The following is a 27,694-nucleotide window of genomic DNA, read 5'->3' as shown; positions in this document are numbered from 1 at the left end:
AACGAGAGACGACGATGATGATAATGATGATGATGATGATGATGATGATGATGACCTGTAGAGATTCATGTGACAGGACTCACAGGAAAGTTATGAAACAGAACCAGCAGAAGTGAAATCAGTTTTTTCCCACCCTCATTAGCTGCATTTGTATTGTTTTTGTATTGCATCTGTGCCAAAAAACAGAATTTCTCCATTGCAGTGTTTCTATTAAATAAGAAATTAAGTTAAAAACACACAATAAGTAATTACAAATCATGGCGGTGACGGATGTAAATGTACATGAGATATATTCATGTTTCAGCCATGATGCTAGTGCTAGCATCAGCTACATAGGTGGCATTTTGGGGAAATGGTACTCGGTGATTTTACAGAACAGTTTTGGATTCAACAAACATTTTATGAACTGAGTGATGCTGTGAGACGCATATTGTCAGAAAAAAACTAATTCAAACCTTCATCCTCCAACCATTTCCTGTTGTCTTCTTTGTTGTTTTTGCCTGTAGTAACGTCCGGTTGTTGATCATGTCACTCGTATGAATCGTTAAAAGTGTTTGCATTGCAGTTTTGTGAAATGCATCCATTTTGAAAACAACTTTATTGAAAAACATAAGTTTTTTAAGTTGCCGTGTTTCCATTCCGCTAATTTATTTTCATTATTATCATAATTATTTCATTATTTGTGGAAATTTATTGTTAACAGAAACACGACTAATGTGGCAAAATGATATTTGAGATATTTATTTACCACTTGTCCTTTAAACATATTGCTAATTTATTTAATTTTTTCATCGTTGGCCATGATGCTTTAACTTAAACTTTATCTGTTGTAACTTTACTGTCCTGGTTTGTTCTTGTTAGCATTATGTTGCTAACGCTAACACTTCTGAACCATTAAATAAATTTGAATGTTTCTTTTGTAAATTAATTCTGTTTGTCTCTTTAGCGCCTGCTGCCTGAACAGGAAGTAACAGTCCAGCATTTCCTGTTTAAATTGGTCGATGATGTCACTGATTACATCACTGGGTACAAACGAAGGGTTTTCTTTTGTTTATTCTCTTCAAAGTAACATTTAGTTGCTCTTTATTAAATGGTTTATTTTTAGACCATTTAGTTGAGAAGATGTGTTTGTAAATTAGATTAATAATTTTATTTCTTTAGGTTTTGTGGTTTATTTGACCCATTTTCTAAAGGTACAGACTAATGAAGTGCAGATGTGTTTCCAAATCTTCATGAAACCAGTAAGATTTTTGTCGGCTGGGAAGTTAAGACGCCAGAAAATAACATTTACCGAGGATAAAGTTGAACCATCTGCCAATAATGTTTACGTATCACTTTCCTTGACACTTCAATTACACAACTTCACACTCTGAAGTTTCTGTTTTTACAGAAAGAAGCTTCAACATTTGGTGAGGAAATGTGGAATCAAACCCACAACCTTGAATTTACCAAACGTTTATTTTCCCCACAACTCCACATTTAAACGTTTTGCTTGTTTAAGTGAACATTTGAATCTGATTTCAGTTTTCAGCCTCTAATTTTCTCCATAAATATTTTAATTTAATATTTTATGTAAGGGATAAAGTAAAAATAATTTAGCTCTTACAGCATTTTAAACAGATATGTTCCTTAAACACGAGAAAAGACAAAGACTAACGTCTCTTCAACTCAGATACATAGCTGCAGTTTTTAAAAGCAGGACTTTCATTTTCCCATCCTATAAACAGCTAGTCTAATTTTAATTTCCTCGGGTGCTTTTAGGTTTTTTTTTTTCTCTTTCACTTTTTATTTTACCAGCCTTTTAGTTTCTCTACTGGAATCTAAATCATTTTCCTTTTCATATGTCTGGAATTGAATTGAATGCACTAATTATAATAATAGGTTGATAGTTATACAGGAATTTTGATGATCACTTTGAATAGTCTTCTGTCTCCATCATTAATACGACTACAAAGAGACGAGGCGTGTAAAATCAGTACTAATTTGCTTTTAAAAGGTGTGTTTATATTGTAATTGAGTTACATACATGTATTTTCAAACAGTTACACTGATTTTATGTCAGTGTATCAGACGGGATCTAAATAGAAATGCACGCCACACTTTTCAGATTTTTATTCATTAAGAAATTCTGATTCTGATCAAGTTTGTGGTTGCAACTTGATAAAAAGTGAAAAAGTTCAGAGGGGTTTTCATGGAACTGCTTTCAGAGTTATCAGAGAAAATAATTCTGACGTCAAGCTTGAAGCTAAAAAGTTAAAATATGTAAATATGGAGGAAAGTTTGAAGCTTTGGGAACCTTTACTAGAGAGGAAACTCACTGCAGCAGCTGCCTGAATCATCCCAGCCGCTCCTCCTCCTTCCATACGTTTCGTCATAATCCAGGACATCTGACGCCGACGCCCCTTTTCCTCCTTCGACTGTGTTTACATCAGACTTATATCACCTTTATGGGACATAATGTTCTTTCTGCAGTGAAAAGCGAGACGATTGGGTAATTTAAGTCAAAACCAACTCGTCTCCTCAGGTTATCCCTGGAAATTTTTTTCCCTTCTTTGAGGGAGCTGCACCATGTGCTAATCTCGCTCCCTTTCCAAGAAAAACACATTCCTCAGCAGCACGGCTTTAATTTTTGTCACGTTTAGCAGTTTTGTCTTGTGGATCTGGCTGGGAGCCAGTTCCCTCCGAGCCAAACGGCCGAGCCGTGTGGGCCGCTGCTCAGAACCGGAGGGGAAACAACTGGCATAAGTCTGCAAAACACAGGAGGAGGAAAACGTTTTCACCTTCTGACCAAATCTGGCTGCAGCCTGAGCCAATCAGAGGGGAGCAAATCCTCAAACCAACCGTAAAACCTCAGGTTATAACGACACTCTTGGCTTAGTTGTAGCCAAAATTAAATTTTCTGCACATTCTGAGATATAAATACCTATTAATTTACCTGGGGATGAAACAGCTAATCAAATTAATCACAATTAATCGATTACTGAAATGATCGTCAACTAAATTAGTGATCAATTAATCATTAACAACATACTTAGAGCAGTAATTAACCCAAACCTGTACAAAAATGCAAATAAATTTGCTTTTAATAGAAAAAAAAACCCTTCATCTGTAAATACTGTATATTCTACTCAAAAAATCCTCGAGTGGAAAACTTTTATCTTCATCTGGTTCTAATTCATGAAAAAAAGAAAAAGAAAATCTCCTATTAGCACCTTTTTCCCTCCAACTATTAATCAGTTAACAGAAAAACAAATCAAATTTACCTTATATTGGTTTTAAGTCAAGCACAAAGGACTTCGCTTTTCACATGTTGATGTTAAAAGTATTCTTTTGTTTTTTTAACGTATTTTTTTCCTTTGCTACAAAAAATCAAATGTAAAGGAATACATTGTTTGTTATAGGCAAAAAAATTATTCTTATTAGAAAAGGGCCTTTTAATCTTCTTTTAATGTGTTTCTAATGTTGTTTAACATGTTAAATGAAAAATCTGCAGCATGTTCCAATTATTTATCAAATTAATTGATTAATTGATTAACAAAATAATTTTGTTCAGCCCTAAATTTTAATGTTTAAGCAGAGAAATAAAGGTCTATTGCTTCTAATATTAACATGTTTTTAAAACACTTTTATAGCTACATTTAAAGTTTTTCAGTATTTTTTCTGACATTTTGTTGCCAAATTCACCGTTTCGTTTTCGTGCAATGACAGTAAAGTAAGTTTAAGTCTATTTTAAAGGTTCAGTTCATTCATTTGAAGTAAATAAAAATTGTTTTCTAAACTTTGACTTGCTTGATTAATCATAAACTAATAAATGGCCACAGTGTTTGATTTCCCTCATTTAAACCTCTTTAATCATCCACTGTGTTTGATAAATCTATCTGTGCCTGCTGGCGATGGCGCCTTATGACACACAGCTTGGATTTATTTGACAAAATTCATGCTCTTTGTGCTGAGCCTCCATTGTGTCACGGAGGATTCACCAAAACAAAGGGCGTCGCAGAGAAACACAGAAACAAAGAGAGAGACGGATCATAAGCACCACAAAGTCGATTTTCTCTCAGCCTTCGAGTCGCGCCTGGAGGCGGGGCGGACGCACAAAGCTGCTCTCATGGCCTGTTGTTTGGGAATGTTGTTGGCTCCGGCGTGGTAATTTTCTTCTTCTGGAATATTTTGGTGAGCGGCCCGGTCTGCACCCTGACCCCGATGAAGTTACGCTGCTTTCCATGAAGCCTTGAAAAGCAGCAGGGAGGGAGGGCTGCAAATCGATCCCACTCTGCCCACGTCTCCCTTCAGAGGCGGCGACGCAAACCGGGCTGACACTTCTGTCACTTTGGCCACATCCTGTGAAGGGTAGAGCACCCAAAAATTATACGCAAGTAAGAGTATCACTACTGCAGCCCATTTATGCTCGAGGAAAAGTAAAGAGTAGCCGTCCAAGAAATTACTCAAGTAAGAGGAAAAACATTTTTGGTAAAAAGTCTATTTGAGTTCTGAGTAACTAATCAAATTATCAACCATTTCATATTTACAAATGACAATCAGAACAAAAAGTAAAGTTAGGCAGGAATTTCTGGATTTTAAGGATGAAAATGACAATAATTTATATAAGTAACAACAAATAACAAAAGAAAATGTTTCCTAATCAGTTTCTTTCAATATAAAACTTATTGCAACTTTAACAAAAACTGCAGGTGTGTGTCTGTGTCTGGTGGGTTTTTGGTCAAAACGTGTTTGTTTCTTCACTCAGTGGGTGGAAAATCCAGAAATTTTACTCAAGTATGAGTAGAAATACTTAAGTATAAAATTACTCAAGTAAAAGTAAAAAGTGCAGTGTAGTAGAAATACTCCTAATAGTAAATGTTTTTTAAGTAAATGTAACTGAGTAAATGTGACTAGTTACTACCAAACTCTGGTAATAGTCAAGTTAGAAAACATTGGCTTAAGTAATACATCTCACCAGAGTTGGGTAGTAACTAGTTACATTTAACTGAGTAACTTTTTCAAAGTTTTTCATTGAGAGAAACTGATTTGGAAAAAAATATTTTGCCTGATTTTTTTATTCGTCTTTATTTACATGAATTATGGTCATTTTAGTCCTTTAAATATAAACATTTCCACTTCAATAACTTTGCAAATTGGATCCACGAGTTTGAGTTTAATGGTGATTCATTAATCTGCCTTCAACAGGTTAACAAAACATGTTTATTACATTTTTGCACTAAATCATTCTTACATAAGATTTTAGTTTGCTCAGTTTAGCACTGCAAAAACTGCAGAGTTTCTAGAGCAACGATCTTAGTATGCTTGAAATAAGAAAAAACTAACTTTTCAGCAAGAAATGGAAGCTTGTTTTAAGTCAGTAAGTCCTTAACATTGATGAAAAAGTCCTTGTTCCACTGGCAGATTGTCACATAACATGGAAAAAGTGTCTTGTTTTTTCAATGATGCACAAAAATATTATAATAACGCTGCCATCAGCATAAAAGGATGCCAAAATCTAAAAAATAATCAGGACAAATGTAAATGCCATGCTTTTTCACTACAAAAACACAAAACACTTTAAATGAGACAACACTAACTTACAAGGAACATAAAGGCAGGGGAGCTTGTTTTAAGCCAATATAACAACCGTCTTTGAACATTATATAAACATATATTTCTGAATACTAACCAAAACACTTTTCTTCTCCAGCAGCAGTACAGAGGTAAAACCAGCTGACCAAACGGACTGGAGCTCCATTTAGGTTGCTAGGTAACGGCACTGAGCTTCACTGAGGTTGCTAGGTAACGAGGCAGCGCTCGTTGATTATGACTTAACAATCAGGAGGTTTTTGGTTCATTTTCCAAACAAAAGCCAATAACTTATAGGTTAAAAAAAATAATCGGCTGAGTGATTTTAGGCGCTTGGACTGTTTCTATAAGCATTTGGAAGTATAAAAGTATAAATGTTTATCTAAATAAGCTCAAATGTGTACACAACCCTCTCATTTATGGTAAATGTCCTTCATCAACCTGCAGGCTTTTTGTAGTCATCAACAAGATCCAGGCGTGACGCTGACTGGATATTCCAGCACTCTTCTCGTCAGCAGAGTTAAAGTTATTTAAAATGGTTAGTCACCTGGTTTTGTTTGGAGTAAACTATAAATTCTAAAAATTCACTGACTCCTATAAACCTGCTACACCCACTGTCTGCTTCAATTTCCGAGCTTTTATTAGTCTGCAAGGCCAAACTAAACCAAAGAGATTAAACTGGATCTCAGACGATATATTGTAGTTCTTCCCGGATCCGTCTGGTCTTAAAACACCATCAAACCAGCTTTATTACTGCAAAACCTTTTAATCTCTTCAAAAACATAGCGTGTCCTTCTAATCAGACACAAAGGAAGGGCAGTGACTTGTTTTTATCTGTCTGCCACTGTTTTTCTGTCATCTGCATTGAATTCAGAACAAACTCTTAACTGGCATAAGGAGAAACAAATCTGGAATTTTTTCTTCCTGTTGGAAACCTTAACAATGTGTTCTCTTTAACAAAGAAATGTTCAAATCATGTTTCTTTTTTGTTTTTATTTTATCAAGGCTGCAGACAAGTTGGGCAACAGTGACGCAGAACCCGGTCTGGAAAAATCAGATGATGCAACTGCAACATTTTATAGACGCCGTTTGGTTAAAAATAAGAGGAAGTTTGTTATCAGGGGTCCTTGGTTTGCTGACGGTGCATCAATGTACATCATGTCCCAGACTAATCATAACATGGTTAAATAATTAACATGCAATAAAAAGGAGTCTCTGTTTGATGTCTGACCAATTTATATTTTTATTTTACTATCATCTTATTTTATGTGTGCCTTCAGCCTGTAAGACTTGACATATTTTTGTACATACCTGCCACGTAATTCTGTACAATTGTTCAAAATGTTTAATATTAATAATAATAAAAAGAATTCAGACAGGCCTTGTCGCCGCACTATGACGTAATAGGCCTACAAATCCGGCCTTCGAAGGATGCAGCCCCTGAATCCAGCTTTTCTATTGAGCTGCCATTCTTAAAGGTCATTCCTTCATGACCCTTAAAAAACACAGCTTATCCAGTTTAAAAATATGGGTTTTTTTGGTTTTAAAACAAATTAACAGCATATTCTTTAAAAAAATATATGCGCAAGGATGGGGTTTTAAAAAAGCCCAGATGTTGTACCCTCAAAGCTGCAGTACGTAACTTATAAACAATGTTTTTTGCATTTTTTTTTTCTTAAAAGTAAGGATAAATTGTCTTTTTGTGGCAAATATTTTGTTCTAGCTCAGGGAAGGGCATCCATCATTAAAACCACCACATGTTACAGTAGTCCTGTGCAGCACCCAGGTAACAACCTGTTCACTGCTGTAGCATCATCAGCTTAATTAAAGGCGGTGCTGATGTAGGCGTATTATTTATGTGCACCAGGAAGTGGCATGTTGGGTTTGTGGGGGGTGACATGTTGGAGCTGTCAGTCTGTAACCCAAGATGTTGGTGTTAAGTCTTAAATCTCCCTGGCTTTAAAGTTCTTCATAATTACAGTAAACACAACCGGCCCTCTGAATGCTCATTGGCTGACGCAGGTCAGGTGAAGCTCGGCAAACAGTGATTGGCTGGCCTGCAGCCGGTGGGCGGAGCCTCAAGTGTCCGTTCAGCTGTTTGTTTGTGTCTGGAAGTGTGATCAGACCAGATGTGGGCGGCTGTTCATTATTTCTGAGGCACATAAGCACTAAACAGCATATTAAAAGTGCAGGTGGAGCATAAATACATGAATGATGTCTGAATCTGATGTACGGGTTGCAGCTGCTGCAGATTTCTAAGTGATAGTTTGACAGAAATATAACTCTGCACACATTTACAAATGACTCCCAATGGAATGTGTTATTTTACAGTCCACAAATGACTAGTTTTAAATTTAACACGATAATGAAAACAGCAGCCAGTAGAGATTAGTTCAGTTTCCGCCAAAGTTTTTGCCAAAGTTGGGGACACAAAAATGTTAAAAACGTTTACAAATAAACAAACTTTTTTATTTTATCAGCTCAATAATAAACTAAATGTGTAAGATTTTAATGAAACAAACAAAATAGAGTTTTGTAAAACATTTCAAAAACAAAATTTTAAGTATTTTCGGTCTTGGTTGGAGTTAAAATATCTTACTACATTTGAAATAAGTCAAAACCAACTAAGAAGTAACTTTTCAGCAAGAAGTAGGAGCTTTTTTAAGCAAGTTATTTTATAATACTTAAAAGTTATACTTATAATAAGACATTTTATCCATGTTTCAATCTGCCAGTGAAAGTAGTACTTTTCATAAATATTAAGGAATTATTGACTTAAAACAAGCGCAGACAGAAAGAGCAGGAGCTTCTTAAAGAGACAGAAACTTAATTTTGTAACATTCAGCTCTAAAAAAAAAAATTAATGAAGAGCCCACTGCACTGAACCCCGTTGAAAACCTCCTGGTTATTCCACCAGATATTTATTCCTGAACTCTTCCTGAGTTGAAACATTAGTGTTGTTGTTTCTAAAGGAATATGAACTTGTTTTCTTTGAATTATTTGAGCTCTAAAAGCACTGCATCTTTTTCGTTATTTTGACCATTTCTCATTTTCTGAAAATAAATACTAAATTTTTTGGTTGGAATTTCAGAGACATGTTGCCAGTAGTTCATAGAATAAAAGAACAAAGTTCAGTTTACTCAACCATAGACCTATAAAAAATAAAATCAGAGAAACTTTTTTCCAGAGCTGTAACAATGAAGGGAACTTATAGTTACTTAATGATATTATGTGCCTGAAAAATACATAATACACTTTAAAACTGTTTAACCATAAATGTTTACATTTAGAAATGTAGCTTCAAGTGTGGTGAAATTTGTGCAATAAAATTAATAATCATATGTATGCCTGTCACAATAAGCATAAATTAAAACGAGAACAATAATTTCATGATTTATCGTTTTTCTCTCTTTGTTTCTCCCAAAATCGCATCATAAAAGTTTAAAAGACCTTTTTTACGGACAATTTTGTCTAATAATTAATTTAATTTGTTGTTTTTATTATTTACTTTGGATATTTAAAATGGGTTGAATGTTCATTATAATTTTAGGTTTATTATTTATGTGTTCTTGCATTATTATTGTGCCTTTATCATCATATTACTTCAACATAATCTCAAAACAACAATATTATTGTTTATCGCAATAACTTCTGGAACAATTTATCGTCAAGCAACATTTTTTTTTGTGGCAGACTTATTCATGTAAATTTAAAAAAGGAAAGTTAAGAAAGTCATAAATAATAGGCTTGTAGGAAGCTGTTTTGTTATGCACCATTATTTTAAAAAACAACAACTTTGGTTTACCAGTAAAAATAATAAATGTAAGTTAATAATTTGCTGAAGAGAATTAAATCTTTATCAACAAATGCAATAAAGACGAAGCCTCAAAACATCCAGGAATCTGATGAATGTGAACAAACAGAACAGAGAAATTATGTTCAGTCCGATTTTACTCCTGATCGCTGATCAATATATTTTAATCATAAAAACAAAGCTCTGTGAAAGGAAAAAAACCTCACAAAAAACAAACGAACCTGGCATGTAAAGGCTCTGAGTGAAACCAGAAATATTTGGTCCCGTGTTTACAAGACGGAAAGGTTCGGGCGGTTTGTTTGGTTCTGTTGCACAACGCCGTGATCGTCTGTTTGACCCAAAGGCCTGAAATCCAAACTCCTGCTCCTGTTCCTGTAAACGAACCGTTTTCCATAAACTCTGAGTCACCCATGAAACAGTGCGAGGAGCGCCGTAAAAAAACGCTGACGGCTGCTGGGAGTCAGAGCCACAAACTTTCCGGCAGAACCGGATCAGAATTTACGTCCCGGTCCGATCTCAGACTTTGTTTCTGCCAGCTGAAGCTTCAGGCTGTTTCAGAGAGAAAATAATAAACTCACCATCGGTTCCTGCTTTAAAAAAAATTCATTTTATGTAATAAAAAGATGCTTTAATGATCATAAACCTGAAGCGTGTAAATGTTTATTATTTATAACAGCGTAAAACTACATAACAAATCTGTTAGATATTTAATTTTGTTTTTTTGAATTCAATCCAGAAACTGAAACTTGTGAATGAAATAGATTCAATAAACACTAACTGCTGCATTCAGGTTTGTTTCTTATTCTCCTGATTTGAGGATTATTGTGCAAAAACACAAAATCTTAGCAAGTGTTTCTGTCTAGTTTCTACTGCAAATATCTTGAAATAAATCTACAAGTAACTTTTCAGCAAAATATTGGAGCTTGTTTAAGAAAATAATTCCTTGATGATATTGCTAAAAAGTGAAATAATCTGGCTGTGAAACTAGTAAAAGCCGTTAAACTTGCGTATGCCTTGGGCCGGCATTCAGCTGCTAGTTATTCTATCACGATTTTTTCGTCCACTTAACTTTCCTTTATTATGCTTGGATACAAAACCAGGATTATAATCGTTACCTTTGTGTTCCATTTTTCCTCAGCCTTTCCATGATAAAATCAATTTTTATTGTTATATTTAACTTTTAATTAATGCATTTTGAGAAAAATGTAAGTTTTGATTTTCATAATAGTGAAAATGATTGGAATCTATAAATCTGCATGTAACAAAGCGTTGCATGTTTTATCCAGGCTGTCGTCCTTCTTCGTCTCCGTTTGTTAAACTTTTTCTCAGCCATGCTTTCGTCTCAGTGTGGGAGTTTATCATTTTGTAATTCACTCAGTAGTTTATTCACTCCAGCAGTCTTACACGAGCCAAAACATGGCTGAATTTATCCATGTGACCAAACTGAGAACTGAACAAGGAGATCCTGGATAAAACCCAAACAGCTGCTTTAAAAAGAGAAAAAAATACACATTTAAACTGTCGCCACGATCATTTTGGTCTGTAATTACGGTTATTTTAATCGAGAGTGCTGCTTGTTCTTTCAGTAAACTGCAGTCAAACATGGTGTACTTGTCTGCGTCTCTACAAATTAAAATAGCTGAAAAGTTGATTCATTATTCCATATTTCAAATTAAAATGATGTGAAATGGATATAATATGTTTTCATGTTACGGCTTAAAGCCAAGTTAGAATATTACATAAGTTTAATTAGAAGCTGGTTTTTGATGAATGAATGTTATGCAGAGTGTTTTGTTCAAGTATATTAGTGGAAAGTTTAGTGGAAGGAAAAAGTGTGGTAGGAATTGTTTTTTGCTCTTGCATCATGTGTCAAACTCAAGGCCCATGGGCCAAATCTGGCCCACCACAGCTTTTTATGTGGCCCTCTAGATTCTAGCCTAAACACTAAATGTGATTAAATATGTTATCAATCAAATCAATGCAGTTTTTATCTGTTTACTGCCAAATTTTATTAATCAGACCCTCCGGTTTCTTGAGAATTAACGTGGAAATTTACGCAAAATCGACAAATCCCCGCAATTTTTTCTGCAAATACATAATTGGTAGTTTATTGAAAATTTTCTCAAAAATTGTCAAAAACTTTCTTACTTGTACTAAACAGCTGCCACAGCCTTTGTTGATGTCAGATTATAGTCTATGATCTATACAAATAAAAAGTTGCATTTACCGTCATAAATAAGAGCAAATATCGCAAATATTTCCACATTTCCACAAAAACTTTGATTTTTAATGCAAAAGAATAATAAAATCCTAGAGGGACTGGAAAGATGTTCAATAATATATAATTTTAAGAATTTATTGATTTTTTAACTATTTATCAGGTTTTATCAAAACATTCTGGTGCAACCGGCCCTTTAAGAGCCTTTATGATCTTGATTTGGCCCAAAACTAGGACGAGTTGACACCCCTGTCTTAGACCTCCACTTTTAGTCAGTGGTGATGATGTGCTTTTTTTTTTTTTTTTTTTTACAACAGGGAACAGCTGATCAGCATCTCAAAAGCTCAAATAATACGTGACCTATGACCCCGAAACTCCAGAGAAGTTAAAATTGAGGCTTGATGGATGTAGAGGAGAGAAGAGCAGAGAAAGCAGGATGAGTTCAAAACCTTTTCTTCCATCAGTCAGAAAGGACAGAAATCATGTTCCAGACTTTAACGTCTGTCTGCGATCTAAAGAGGAGCGGCAAAAGCAAAAGAAGTGGATTAGCAGCAGCTGATGATGTCATCCTGTCCATGTTGCACTAATATAATCTCTGCCGGCCAGATTTCATGCTGTTACATATCGGTCTTTATATAACAGTGTCTTCAGTCAGAGGCTTCTCAAAATTCACTGCAAGACTGACTGCTACTGGAGATCATTCACAATAACCAAAGATACAAGGATGATGTGATTTACAATTTTTAATTTTCCTTTTTTAAAATCGAATCTTTGTGATTGAATGAAAGCAACTTCAAATCTGAATCTGACGGGAGTATAAAGTTTGAGCTTTACTCAAGAATTATTAGGAAAGTTCAGATTGTGGTTTACAAAAGTTAACTGTAAACCACACATAGCCACTAGTTTTCACTTATTGCTGCATTTAAACATATTTATGGAAAGTTCAGTGGAGGGAAAAAAGTATTTTCCAAATTTAACTGAATTACTAACTTTGCAATTATGTAATAAAACTAAAACTGTATCTAAAGAAGCACTGAAGGCAGATATCATTTAAATGTTTTATTAGGAAAAACAAATAGAAAAAGTTGACAAAACAACATTTTGTATAAAAATAAATTTTTCCTCTAGTGTGCCCTGATGTTGCACATTTGACCCTGAACTGATACAAACTGACTTTTTCTGGAAGTTGAGGAAAATTAAAATAAAAAATCCTCAAAGTCAGTCAGTTTAGTGGAATGCTTCAGTGTCGTCTGCAGCTTTCACCGGCCGACCTCTCAGCACCGAGTCGCTCGGTCCGCATGACTCCGAGGCTGCCGCCGCCGCTTATCGCAAAAAACAAAAAACAATGCAACAGCCTTCCTGTTGCCAGTCCACTTAAACCAAAACACTCCAGTGTTTTCCACACAAAAACTGCTCTCTGATTTCAACCATTTTGTTTTTTTCTCTCTCTAAAGAAGCACTTCTGGCTTCTTTAGAGAGAAGGCGCCTCGTTTCAGGCGCTCTGAGAGGAGAACGCCTCTAAAACTCTCATGCACATCATTAAGGCGCATGTTTCCCGTTTGTTCTTGCATTCAAGAACAAACGCATGTCATCCTCTGCTCCACCTTCACACCTGTAGGTACATCACATAACAGACGCTGCGGTCCAGTAATAACGCACAGCAATGCGGGTTGGCGTCCGCCCGCTGCCAGGAAACGGCAAAGTTACAAACTGAGTCGACAATCGGCTCAGAAAAAGACTCTGCCTGATAAATACCAAGTGATCCTCAACCACCCAACAAGTCCCAAACTCCTTACGTCTCACAGAAAGAGGGGAATCGTCGATTGGGAGGCGCTCCGTCTCCCCTTTCTTCGAGAGACGGAAAAATCTTAGTAAATTTTTTTTAAAAGCAAATCACTTGTGAAGGACAGGAACTGGTGCAGAGAAGCCGTTTCCCCGTGTCGGCAGAACAGTTCGTGTCTGCCAGCTTTTCAGTTCCTGTGAGCTCCTTCTCCTCCAGGTGGCGCTGCCGTCCGGCTCCGCGGTCCGGGCGCTCGTTCAGCAATGAGGATTAGATCCAGAAGAAGACAAATCTCTCGATTCGTTTTGCTAGTAACGCAGCTCGTTGCTCAGGCGGGGCTCGTGGTTCAACACGTCATGCAGCGCGGTCGCATATTGGGGGGCTGAGGGTTCGGGTCGATCTGGACACCAGAAGAAAAAAAATAACAGAGCAGCGGTTAGATTAGTAAGATTCAGCCACATACAGTTTGAATTCAGATGTTCTCAGAAGAAAGAGAAAGATAAGAGTGTCTTCAGTCAGAGGCTTCTTAAAAGTCGATGCATGACTGACTGCTACTGGAATTCTTTCCAGCCCAAATCGACTCTTTGCCAAACATCTGCTATTAACTTATCTTTGGGATCAATAAAGTCCTTTTAAATTTAATCTTTTTGACTGAATGAAAGTAACTTCTGTGCAGTTTGTGCTTAACCCAAGTTAATTTTAACATTTGTGTTTACATATTGAAGCACATTTAATTTAAATTCCCTTTGGGATCTATAAACAATTTATGGGAAGTTTAGTGGAAGGAAAAAGTAACGTTCTCCTGATTGAACTGAATTATTGACAAACTTAAGTAATACTTTGATTTTATTTAAACTATTGGAACAGCTATCCAGCTAACTTCCTAGATACTTTATTAATGCTTTAAATGTTTTTTTCTTCCTTCTACGTAATAAAAAAATAATTTCTCCTTGGAGTCGCTCACCTCGCTGTAGACCGGCGGAGGTCGGAAGCGAAACTCCTGAAGGAAAGCCATGAGCGGGCGCTCCATGATGCCGCTCAGATCTTCGGCCGCCGGCTGGGCGACGCCGTTGTTCCGCTGCTCCGCTTCCTCCTCCGTCACCACGGAGCTGTACTCTGGAGGAGCTGCGGGGGAAACAGACTCTGTTATCCGACCGACCCGACTCAAGCCGGCGGAGCTTCCCGTTCGGGTCGCTGAAGGGAAACTCACGCTCGGGCTGCTCCGGGATGGCCATGCGCAGCCACTCCAGGTTGACGCTGTAATGGCTGCTGATGCTGGACGTGCGGCTGCCGAAGGGATGCAGCGGGATGGTGCCGATGACGAGCGGCAGCTCCAAACACAGCTTGGAAGTTCCCGGAACGTCGACGCAAACCTTGGAGAAGGAAAACAAAAAGTTAGCACTTTAATGGAGACTTGTGTGTGAATAAACCTGTCACAATACGCAATTAATCAACTAATCGCATCATAAATTTAAATAAGTTTGATGATTTTCATTCCGGTGGTTAATATTTGTAGCTTAGAGAGTTAATCCTTTTTATTTACAGTTTTTGGTTGCTGTGTGTGATATTTAAGTCTGTTAATCTTTGAGATGGTAAACTTGCCTTATTTATCGTATCTTTTATCGAGTATTGTGAAAAATGTATCATGATTTATCACCTTTTTGAAATTGTTTTTAATGTCTAATATTTCCTGATTGCCTGCTGGCTAACTATTGATTATATTACTTTCTCACCTGACATAATTGCAATGGCATAGCTATTATCAAAGATCAACAAACTTCAAATTCTAACCAACATTTAAAACTGTTGATTAGTTTTAAATCTAGACATTTTAGATGTAAAATAACATTTTAAATATTCAAAATACATAAAATGAATTATGACATTGCTGTAAACAAATTTGAGGCCAAAGCAACAGACTGAAGATTTTTGTCATCCAGTTTTTGGCAGAAAAAGAGAGAAAAGTGGAAATCATTGAGCTTGTTTTAATTAATCATGCGATTTATTGATTGATTGCGACAGGCCTGTTTGTTGTCACGGACCAAGGTGTGAACGGAGGACGAAGATCAGACTGGACTCACCTTCAGCATGTACTCCACCTTGATGATGCGGCACTGCTGGATGGACGGCCCCACCGGCGGGATCTTGATGGCCCGACCGTGCCACGTCTCCCGGGTTCTGGCGCTCACCACGTCGCCGCACAGCGTGGCCACTACCGACCGCTTCTGCTTCATCGTGCCGCGCGCGATGAACGTCTGCGTCTGGGTGATGAAGGCTTTGGGCACGATGGACCTGGACGTGGCGTTGTCGAACTCGGCAAACACAGGTATGACCTCACCTGCAGCGGGGGGGCGGGGCTTGTTAGAACCTGCAGCCGCCTTCGGGTTGCTAGGCGTTACATTTATGGAGGGTTTTCTTACCTGGAGTGTAACCTTTGCGGTCAATCTTTGCGGTTACGGACACCTGTCCAAAGTTACGGTACCACGTCCGTGCCAGCTTGTCCTTCGTCCCTGCCTGAGGAGCCTGAAGATAAACATAAACCAGTAAGAACCAGTTTGAAAATCCACGAGGACCCGTATTTAAAACAGAGATGCGCCGATATCCATAATCTGGATCGGGTATCGATGATAATGTGTTCGATCCACAATGGCCGATCTATTCAGTCTAATTCTATACTTTACATTATATTTATAATTTCTAATATCACCTTCTGAAAGATTTGTTGCCTTTTGCTTTGGTCAGTTTCAGATTATTTTACACTGGATGTATTAAAGTGTGCTGTACTGGTGCAGAGTTCTTACATTAATGCATAATTTAGTACATTTACTGGATTTAACCCAGAAAATCTTACTAAGCCTGGTTGTAGGGGCGCTAGGCCAGTCATCAAGTGTGTTTGTGGGTTAAAAAATGTTTAAAGTTGACAGGAAATTTGAAAATATCACTAGTGAATTATGTGGTATTAGAAAACATCATTAACAATACCTAAACTCCAACCGTAAAGTCTTAAAAAAGGCAGAAATAAAGAAATTTAAAAATCAATGCCTAGCCTGGCAGGGTTGGGTAAAGCCTGGTGACCCGCCAGGCTGAATACAACCCTGCAATTACGTCTGTTTAAAAATTAAACATTTGAAGTGAATTCAGCAGTTTTTCTGTATTGAATCTGTTGATGCTAAACCTCAGATATGGTATGGAAAGTGCGTCCCTAGCTGCTCACCAGCAGGCTTGGCGTGTTGATGTCGATGGGCTCGATGACGGTGAACTCCTTCTTGATTTTCCTGACCGGACACCACGGCCTGTGCAGCTTCACTTTGACCCAGTAGCGGATGCTGCCATGCTTCCCCTCGAAGGAGGTGACGAGCGTCTCCTCTGGCAGCTGGAAGCTGAACGGGAACTCATGTCTGCCGGCAGGAAGGACCGTCAGCTCGCCGTTATCTGAGGAGAGGCAGAAAAATGCGTTCAGACTCTTCTACTTTTACACAGGAGAGAATAAAGCTGTTACTTTTTTAATAAAAGTGTTTACACATAAAGTTGGCTTGGCTAGAGCAGTAAATTCAGTTTGGTGAGACTCTGCTTTTCTTTCAAATCACATGCTTTCTGTTTCTGCTCTGAGGGGGCGGTTCTGGATGGAGAACACGCTTTTCTGCCTCCAGCTACATGATGAAGCCCATGTCAACCGCTGTTTGTCTCCGAGTCTTGCAGAACAGGTTCAAGAACGCGTGTTTGGGTTCAGCAGACCGGATGTTTTTCCCCATTTCTTTCATCATTTGAGCCTTTTTGCAAACTTTGAAAAGTCAAACGGATTTAAAAAAAACAACCCATAAGTTAATTTTAAGATGATGAAGCGTAAGCAGGTTTCTGCAGGACAAAGTTCAGCTGCAGCATAAAAGTGCCAACTTCCTGGTGTGCCCTTTAAACCTAAACAGCTTTGTGCTGAATGAATGAAGGCAGAAACCTGAGGCTCCCCCATTCTGCAGGAGAAAACAAGCCAGGCTGCTCCAGCAGATGTTTTCACAATGAGGAGGCAGCTGCGCTCTCTCTCACTAAACCAGAATGCAATGAGTTCCTCAACTTTTTGCAAAAAGAAGAAAAAAAAAGCAAACGTAACATCAATTTGATTGATAAAGAAATAAACTTTTTGTGTGCGTTTGTTTCTGATCCAGTTTGCAGAACAACAAGCGGCGCGGTGCTCCCAAACGCATCCCTCACCAGCGGACTGACCTGCCTGCAGCAGCACCTCTCTCCGGTTCAGGTACTCCACTTCGTCGCTGTAGTTCTGGGTGTACGCCGTGCTGGAGCCGGCGGACCGGGACTCGGTCCAGTGCACCTTGGCGAACCCCTCCGCGTGCAGCTTCAGGGAGTCCACCTTGGTCTCGCGGAACAGCTCCAGCACGACCCGTCCGGACACCACGTCCCCGCTGCTGAACACCGGGGCGCAGTCCAGCTCCGGCGAGTCAAAAACCACCAGGAACTTTTTCAACTTGTTGAAAATCATTTCCGCAGGTTCGGAGGTTCTTCTGGGAGTCGGTTCGGTGAGTTTCTTTGTGTTGCGCAGAAAGTTTAAACTTGCTGTTGCGCTTCCCCGTTGTCTGGTTGCAGACTCAAAGTGTGCAGGTTGCAGCGACGGCAGCCCTTTTTGGTGGCTGAGCGGAGGGGGCGTGGCCTCAAACTTTATTATGTAAAGGCCTCAGGAGAGTGAAGGCTGCGTTCACGGACCCCTCCGTGGCACAGACATTACAGAACTGAAATTGCAAAACAACAGATTCCCTAACTCAGTGAATCCCACGCTTTTTATAGCTAATGTCGCCTGAGTAAACAGTCGCTTCCCCCCACCCGCTCGAGTCCCACGATAATGACTCTAAACGATGTTATAACCAGAGTTAGACTTTTTCAGCTTGTTGTGTATTGTTATGAAAATTCAGCTTTGTCCCAGAGCTGAATGGTGTGGCTGAAAAACACACTTTATATCAGTTACTATTGATAGTTACCGATTAGTTTTTTGTTTTAAATATATGAAATATTGCATAACCTTTCCAGCTTTATCCATAGTTTTCACTCCACGCAATGTTTTTTTTAATAATTTTTAAACAGTTATCACGTAAAGTAGTGAAACATTAAACTGCGGCTGTGCAAATAACTCAACAGTTGTTGCTAGGAAACCAGAGTGAGTGAGTTAGTTAGTTGCTACCAACCTAGCTTAATTCACTGTGAAATGTTAAGCCTCTAAAACCCTTTTCTCAGCCTACATCTCCCAGAATGCCTTTTGGTTCTGGATTGGAGTTGAGTGAATATTCTATAATGAATATTTAATATTCTATGATTCAGACATATTATCTATTGATATCAATTACGTGTCTATCGTGCTATATGTTGTTATTGATCTGTTGTCCAGCCCTACACACAGGTAAATTAAACGCTGATGTAACTCACATCATTCAATTATCTCTAAAAGATTTTCGATGGTGATGCAGGGGGCAAGAGGATCTCCAGTAACAGTCAGTCTTGCAACATATCTGAAGAATCCTCTGACTGAAGACTGCTTCTGACATGATAACAGCTCAATTTCCAAGCAGCTAGGATAATATCCCACATTAACATGTCCTGGATGACACCATCAGTTTGTTGGCAAGTAGAAAGCCGGACAGAGAGATGTTGGAGTAGGGGATATGATTGAAGTTCCTCCTTCTCTCTCTGCTCTCTGGTCAGTCTCTGCAGTCTTTTCTTAAAACCCTCTCAGGATTTGGGGTTGTAGTTCAGGTATTAACATAAAGAAGGAGTTAAAAGAACTCAAAATTCAGGGAAATACACTGCTACTAGCCTGCATTGCTAACAGTAGTTAGCCTGGCCACTGAGTTAATTAATAAACAAATCCCACTGTTTTTTTCAAGTGCAGTTTGTTAAAAAATAATAATGTTTCTGTTTGGAGCTCCAAATGGAAAAGTATATTTATTTTAAATCCCATTCAAAAGTGTAAAAAGTTTATCTGCATTTCTGACAATTTGTACCTCAACACACAGACATCAATATGTTTGAAAAATGTTATAAACATTCAACCAAATCAGACCAACCCAAGATCATGATGCCAGAGTTTGCAAGAACAAATATTACACAAAGAGAAACTAAAAACACCTATTAAGCACAAAACTCCAAACTCCCAGACCGTCCCTGAAGGCAGCACAATAAACATCCAGACTGGGTGTGGAGCCAGAGGAGGAAAACAGGGTGATGATTGATGGTTACAGGTTCTTAGAAGAAAACAGGCTTACTGAGCATGCCCCGCTCTGGCCTAAAGCTGTTTACTCCACTTCTTGTGTGTCGATGCGTGGGACGCCTCGCAGATGAAAAACACGCAGCCAAGCACAAAAGTATCCCAGCAAACTGCTGCTACGACGGGAACAATCAAAAACAAACTGCAGCGTTTACTTTATTAACATTAATCATACTGATGATTAGAATGAATGAACACAACCACCTCTGAGCAAAATCATCCTAAACTTAGTTACAGATCTACTAGAAATTCATCTCAGCAGCTGGTAAATTATTATCTTTTCAGTGCAACTCCTTCAGTCCAAAGCTATGTCTTCTCTGTGAAAAACAAAGTTGTTTACTCCTTTGTTCCTGGGACAGGGGCTCTCTAGTGCCACCAACTGGAGAAATGCTGCAGGACAATCATGCAGAAACAGTTTTGCAATGAAAAAAAATCAAAGCAGATATAAAACTAAGGTTTGATTTTCTCATAAAAAATAAAAGTAAAACTAAAAATTTGTTTAATAAATTTCCAAAAGAAATCCTTTTGACACAAATTATTTTTGAGGTGTTCAAAAGAATGAAGAATTTTACAAGAAAAATTGCCTACATTTGATATGTCCCATATGGAAGAGCTATTTAATGTTTTGCTTTAAAATAATTTTAAAATGTCATAAATACAAGTGCGCCACCTGCTGGTGAAAGTGAGCAGAAGTCCAGCTCTGCCACAGGACAGACAGCTGCTGACAGCGAGCTGATAGGAGCATCTTGAGGTTCCCGAGGTGGCAGATAACCCCGGCGTGGCAGATAACCCCGGCGTGGCAGATAACCCCGAGGTGGCAGATAACCCCCGTTTTAACGCTGATGCAGGGGCAAAGCAGACGCCTTTATTCATGCGAGCTCCTCTCGGCTTCACCAAAGGCTTAACCAAAGGCCTTCTCAGTGTTGTGATGCAAACAGTGACAGAGATTAAGCTGTTTGCCTCAAAACAAAGAGGCATTTCAATCTTAATAGGGCGACTCTTCTCTGAAATTGCATGAAGACTAAAATAGAACAACTAAAAAATCTAAATATTCTCTATATTTTTTTTTTTATTGTGTAAAAACATCAGTTTTTATAAGAGAAGAAAAGTTTTGTTTTGTAAATGATGCGCAGCTGCTCTGTTGAGGTGGGCGGGGCCTAGCAGAACCACGTGGTGTTTACCTAGTTGCCATGGTGACCAAGGCTGTGTCTTTTTAAAAAGTTGGCTCATTTCCTCACATTTGTCTTTGGTTCTTCTCTCTGCTTTGAAAACAAGGTTTTTACTTCACCATTTATTCCCAATGCTTTTTACTTGTTTCACAATTTATATGCTTAATTCATTTGGATTTTTAAAAAATTATAATTTATGGTGCATTAAGGTCAAGACAGCAAAACAAACAACACTATTTTATATTACTTATCTCCAATTTCAGTATTCAGATTGATTATTAATCACTGAACATTTGAGAGTCACATACTCTTTCACTAATTCTCATATATTTTGTGAAGAAATTATTTGAAGATTAAACATAACATTTAAAATTGAGACTATAAGCTTTAATTGCTTTTCTAAAAGGGGAATGTAGTCATTTATTGATTTTCTTTGCTAAATAATGTCAAATAGATTTTTTAGTACCATAAAAAATAAATAAAAGGGCATGCTGTTTGATTACTGTCAAATAAACACACTATTTACAGCTATAAAATAGATTGACAGCCTTTAAAGCGAGCTTACCTACCAATCTGACCAAACATTAAAACCTATTTTCAGTTTCTTTACTCAGCTACTATTACTTATCTTCTGGTTCTTGAATGATTATAGCCGCCTGTCTTCTCCACACTGGGGGAATTTCACTCCTTTTACCTCATAGTGTGTATTTGGACTCTACACTAATGGATTTGTGCTGAATGTCAAAGATTGTGTTATCGGGCAGATCCATCTGACCTTATCCCAGGTTTCTACGCAACACATTTGGCTCAAGCGCGTTCGCTCTGTAAACCTCAGGGACTGCAAGACTGTTCAGACACAGTGGCTACTGCCTAATCAGGAAATGTACAACACAATTTTCAGAGAAAACACCTCCTAATCCTACAAGCTACCATATTTGCAACTACGCCACTTAATCATTGGCGGCGCCATGACGGACGTCGGAAATGAGGATCAGGAGTGTTGAACAGAGCAACTGAAATTGTTTTCCAAAGTTGTTTTTGCCAGTTTATTAATGGCTCCTACTTGTTGGAGTCAAACTAAAAGATGGAAACAGTTAGCTTAGAAACCGACCCGAACCTCCGCCCTCCTGACGTGTTGATCAAATTACAGACTTTGCCTGAATTCAGACCACATGATTCATATGAGTTTGTCCTTTCACCTGAGCAGCCTTAAAACCGTACAACAGAGGAGATGCTGACCAGTATTTTCCATACATGTTTGGCTACATGATAACCATTGTTTCCATGGTTATTAACGGTCGGGCGGGTACCTCCTCCATAATACAATATTTGATATCTTTCTAATCATACTTATAAATTATCTAAATGTTGATCATCTTGTAAAAAGTGTTTGCTGCTAATCCGCGGTTACACCGAGGGCTACTATCCATCGCCGCCATCTTTCTTCATTAAAAGTTACACAGTAAAATGACAAGTTTGGTTTTCATCCTTATCTGTTTGTGCAGCCGACCGCGCAACACCTATGACCATTTATAAAGTGAAATCAAGTAAATAAAAGCGATATTAAGCTTTACAGGAGCGCATTGGTTGTTTTGCCGTCCATCAAGCGCAAAGGGCTCATAGGGATTACAATATAAAAGCCACATTGTGGCTCTACTACAAGTATGACAATAATAGTAATTTAAAGTGTTGTGCAACCGTATTATCTACAACCAGTACTGACCTCGGATTAGATTTTGCCTCCTCCTGAAATAGGTGACTTTGGACGTGTAGTCGTTGTACACCGAGTTCATGCCACGGTTCTCCAGCCAGTGCGCCGTGGCCACCCCTCTGCCCTGCACCTTCATGGACTGCACTCGTGTGTCCCTGCTGAGCTCCAGGATCACCTGGCCGGACACCACCTCCCCAACCGTGAAGGCCGCATCCGCAGGACCGTCCAGCTCCAGGGTGAAAGTCTTGATGGAGATCAGAGACATTCCTTCGTAGGGAGGACAGAAGAATGATAAGACTAGTAAAATCCAGTGATGTCTATGCAAAAATAGTCCAAAATAGTCCTTAAGGAAGCAAACAAGAAGGATTATGCTAAATTTATTTATAATCTATTAGAGTCCTAAAACAAAATGAAATGAAATGAAGAGAAACATAAACAATTAAGGTTCTCTATTGTGTTGTTCCTTTAAATAATAAAAAAAGAGTAGTAATTTTTAGGTAATATACAATAGTTTTAAATATCTGGCACAACTGTAATGTCGTCTTTTAAAGGCTTATTTTTAGGGAGGGGAGCTTGTTTGGGTGGATCCCTGATGGTCTAATCACTATCTGCTGCTGTGCAGGCTGTTTTAATATAAAAAGCAAAGTTATTACCAATAGTTCTTTTTTTTATTTTGCTGGCTGAATTTTACCAACAAAATAAAGTACACTGATTACATTCAATATGTATTCAAATGTTAATTCAAGTAAATGTACATTTTAAGCTGAGAGGAACTTTCTTAGACTTCTTAAAAAAACATCTGTAAACTGTTAATTTTAAGAGCAAATTTTTAATTAGTTTTAGTCTTAGTTTACACTAAAATGTCATTTAGTTTTAGTCAAAATTGTTTCAGTCTTAGTTGATTAAACCAATGCCAGACAAAATTATATGTAAGATGTAAATATTTTTTCATCAATTCACTTGAATTATCAACATAAAATGAGTAATGATTTTAACCAGTTATGGCCATATCTGAATATGCAATACATAGAAAAACAGATTTAACATTTTTCAAGTCTCTTTTTTTTTTTACCTTGTTTTCAATAATAAAATATTTCAACGAGTCGCAACAAATTGCATATTGCTTTCCTCATATGTATGTATATTTATTCACTGTAAGTCAAAAATAAACCCCAAACATGTAACCATTAACCTATTAAAAATAAAATTAGCTAATACTACTCAATATATCAATGATCGTTTAAACTCAACATCCAAAACAGTTAAACCACCGTTTTCTACTGAAGCACATCAGGAAACGGAACCAGTCATGAAATTAATGTCCCACCACCATCATCACCATTACCAGTCTCAGGAGATGGTTATAGAAGAACTGTGATTCTGATCACTGATCACCTCCAGTGCTGTGTTCCTGATCCATTCTGTCTGATATCAACCAGTCCACTCTATGCCACTTTAAACAATCACTGACACGTTTTCAAAAGTCGCCTTGAATTCAGCTTCATTGCTGCTGGCCATCCAGGGATGTGCATCTTCCTACTCACGTCTGTGCTTTTTGCAAGTTTTCGCTGCTCAGGATGCGGTGTAGTACCCGGTGGACGTTTTTTTAAAACAGGCTCAGGTGTTGAGAGCAGCAAGATGTTTGTTGTCTGTTTCTAGGCAACCGTGACATCAGCCATGACAGTTCTGATGCCCTTATGTTTCCTATTTAAATACCAAATAATGAACGATTCCGTACTTTACAAGCCTAGACCAGTCGTGAAGTAAAAGCTTTCTACACATAACAGTAACGTATAAGCGACCAAGTTGACCTTAACCAAGCACACTTTAGCCTGATGTTAGCGCCCAGGGGCGCCAGGAGTTATGTGGAATTTTATGGCTTGCTATGAAATTTATCACAAGCCGATTCTCGGTAACATTGTGTGCATATTTGTAATAATTTACCTTTGAAACAATATCAGTGCGGTGAGCCTTCGGCGCTATTTAAGATCCCTGACATTTTTAAATCCATATGTACTGCTGTCTCCCCTAACAATTAAGATCTTCTCTCAAAAGGGTTATAACCTATTTAAAATAAGTCTATAAATCATCTGGGTTTGCGTTCATTTAGCCCTTCCTATAAAGTCCCCTCCACAAAAACTCAGAGGTCATCAAGAGCCATGTTATTTTTGTCATGGTGTAATAAAAAAAGGGGCGTCAATGACTTTCATTGTCTTCATCCTAAACGCAGCAACACATATTTGTACTTTGGCTTAGAAAATTAATTGTTGTGACTAAATAAGCTATCATAAGAAAAATAATACTTATTATATTGTAACTTATAATGACAAAACGCCCAATTTTCATTGATACTATAGGGGATTGCGTTAAGACTGCATTTTGAATTCAGCTTTGCACTTTACAGCTTCACACCGATACCAACAAAAATCCATTCAAATGCAGATCATGTCAACAATAACTAAGCATTTATTATTACACATCTGTAAGCATGTTTATTCAGTGTGTGAGCTGAAATATACAGAAAACCTAAATAAAACAGGTTTTTCCTTTTGACAAACGTAAACCTTATTAAGCACAGTATCCTATATAAATGTTTGTATGTACGTATGAGAAGTTAAATTTAAATAAGGCACATAAAGAACAAAACAATAATTATAACTCCGGCTACAGTCATTATGGTGATTTTTTACCTATTTTTGTTGCACTAGTCTCAGCCAAGGAGGCTTCAGAAACGGCCCTGCGCTTTATAAACGCAGCTTAAAGGATGAATGAAAGTCTCCACACTCACCGACTGGACGTGGGCTACGTGAGCGCCGTCACGAAGACGCAGCTCTCCGCAGAAACTGTTTTCTCCTCTGTGGGTTTCCAATGTTAGTCCCCCTTTTTAAACGACAGCGTGGAGCAACCTCCACTCTGTTTTACACCAATGGCAAGCAGTTTATGGCGGTCACGCCCGCCCTCACAGCCAAAAGAGAGGAAGAGGAGGAGGACGATGGGACCCGCGTGGAGTGGGCTGAGTCTGTCACGTGACAGCCAAAGCGTGGTTTTAAACACGCCGCTGTTTTTATGTTGAACGCTTCAGACTCTCAGGGCTTTTGCACAATACAATGTTATATTTTTTAAAGACACATTTCTTTTAAAATAATAATAATAATAATAATAATAATAATAATAATAATAATAATAATAATAATAATAATAATAATAATAATAATAATAATAAAATAAGATGTAATCTAAGACATAAAGAGGATTAATTTAAATACGAAGGGACACAACAAAATTATCCCAGACAAAGTAAAATATTCTTACAGTAAAAAATATTAATTTCCTTTTGGGATTAATAAAGTATTTGTCTGTAACTAACCAGGCTTTTTACATTCTCTTGCATATCTTTTACTCAAAAGAAAACGTTGCTGCTCCCAAATCGGATTTCAATTAATTTAATAAACTTGACTGTTTACAGCAAGCATTTTCAAAGAAAGAGTGACATAAATCTTGATTTTATTGACTAGAATTGACTATATTGTTGTTTTATTTCAATTGATAAATAGGAAAAGAAGTAAATTTATTTATTTTAACAAGGAAAACATGCAAAGCCCTTTTTAAATTTTAGACCTGGAATAATTTACACTTCCCTTTCTATCAACAAATCTGACTACTTTATTTGTTTAATTAAAATATCACATGCTTAGTTTATTGTTGACTAGGTAAAATACCTTTTTTTTGGTAATAAAGCCATTTTGACTTCACGATTCTGATCAAAAGTTTAAAAGAATGGCCTCCATGTGGAATAGTCCATAACTTATAAGAGAGATGCCACCCAGGAAAGAAGAAGCCATGATTCAAATAGCTACAGAAAACCTGATTCTAGTTTTCAAAAGCACTCAGAGACAAATTAAATGTTTGGTGACACTCCTTGTGGTCTGATGAAACTAAAATTTAAATGTTGGCCACAAGACCATCATTAAATGAAAAACAATCCTAAGAAACGCAGAGCACACATTTATCCATCTTCTTACACCCTTGTCCCTAGCAGGGTAACACAGAGACAGACAGGACAAACAACCATCCTCACACACTCAGGGAGAACAATTAACCTAACAGTCATGTTTTTGGACCTTGGGAGGAAGCCAGAGTGCCTGGAGAGAACCCATGCACACACAGGAAGAACATGCAAACTCCATGCAGAAAGACCCTGGGCTGGGAATCGAACCCAGGACCTTCTTGCTGCAAGGCAACAGCTCTACCAACTGCGCCACTGTGCAGCCCACACACATTTATACTGAATAAAAAATACCCTCATTCTGTGGTTTAGAAAAAAATATAATTTTTGTGATCTGGTGTGGCCTTACACTTCAGTCTCATTTAATGTCAGACAAAAAATAATAATTCTATAAAATTAATTTCGAATATAATCTCCCAGCTGACTTTCCAGCACTGCTGTATTGTAATTGTTAAATGATTAAAATTAAGGCTTCAAATAAAAATGTTGGAATTGCTTTAAACATCAAAAATGTTTAAAATTTGAAAAAAAATTTCCGGTATTTGCTGATTTATTTCTGGGAAGAAACGGTTTTGGTGGCGTTTAGACCTGGTTCTTGCATCACCGGACCATTCTGGCCAGAACTGTTTTGGTTGCTTTTTTGCCAGGTTGTTGAACTCCATGTTCAGTTTATTTATAGCTGCTCACCTTCCTGTCAATATTCCCCCTTTTTTCACCTTCTCAGGCTCAGGGCTCTGTTATTGCTTCAACATGGTTTGTTTTTATCGGCAGACAGTAACCTTCAATGCTCACATAAATTTACAGTGTAAACAGGGTGGAGGTGTAGGGCAGCCAGGAGGGGATCTTTCTGCGAAACAGTAACCTTCTTAGCACTTCTAAATGCCTTCAGAGAGGAAAAACCACATTAATATTTGAAGCTGCTTCCATTGAAGGAGATGCTAACAGTTTATGTTTAAGCTAAAGCAGTGGTTGCTTTCTGCTTCAATATTTCACTTTTCTGGGAATTGGTTTATTTGGATTCTGAGAATTTGTCTGCAGTTCATTGTAAGAGAGACGTTTAGTCGGGTTGGTGAGGTGAACAATTTAAGTCTTTGTTATTCCTAAAAAGACTGGAGGATCTGGGAACACAAAGGGTGCGTTCACACCAGCCCTGTTCAGTC

The 27,694-nt window shown here is 37.7% G+C and overlaps 1 protein-coding gene and 1 long non-coding RNA gene across 3 annotated transcripts; one reads left to right on the top strand and one right to left on the bottom strand.

The window, feature by feature from the left end:
• Positions 1–5,372: 5,372 nt before the first annotated feature.
• LOC116725288 (uncharacterized) lies at positions 5,373–6,807 on the top strand. Its single transcript, XR_004340371.1, has 2 exons — positions 5,373–5,752; positions 6,577–6,807. It is a non-coding gene; the product is annotated as an uncharacterized LOC116725288 (long non-coding RNA).
• A 5,840-nt stretch (positions 6,808–12,647) lies between these two features.
• Positions 12,648–25,418, bottom strand: arrdc2 (arrestin domain containing 2). 2 transcript variants are annotated; one of them, XM_032572649.1, is made up of 8 exons: positions 25,317–25,418; positions 22,541–22,795; positions 16,598–16,815; positions 15,804–15,906; positions 15,465–15,721; positions 14,594–14,756; positions 14,348–14,508; positions 12,648–13,783 (listed from the first exon to the last, which is right to left on the bottom strand). In XM_032572649.1, exons 2-8 carry the CDS (start codon positions 22,791–22,793, stop codon positions 13,730–13,732), a joined length of 1,209 nt encoding a protein of 402 aa, XP_032428540.1. In that variant the 5' UTR covers positions 22,794–22,795; positions 25,317–25,418; the 3' UTR covers positions 12,648–13,729. The 2 variants fall into 2 exon arrangements, with proteins under 2 accessions (XP_032428540.1, XP_032428539.1); XM_032572648.1 differs by lacking the exons at positions 22,541–22,795; positions 25,317–25,418 and adding an exon at positions 17,602–18,019.
• Between the last annotated feature and the right edge of the window lie 2,276 nt (positions 25,419–27,694).

The sequence above is a fragment of the Xiphophorus hellerii genome, chromosome 9, assembly GCF_003331165.1.
Source record: "Xiphophorus hellerii strain 12219 chromosome 9, Xiphophorus_hellerii-4.1, whole genome shotgun sequence".
Lineage (NCBI taxonomy): Eukaryota > Metazoa > Chordata > Actinopteri > Cyprinodontiformes > Poeciliidae > Xiphophorus > Xiphophorus hellerii.
The sequence above is the reverse complement of the archived record's forward strand: the minus strand, read 5'-3'. Positions and strand labels throughout refer to the sequence as shown.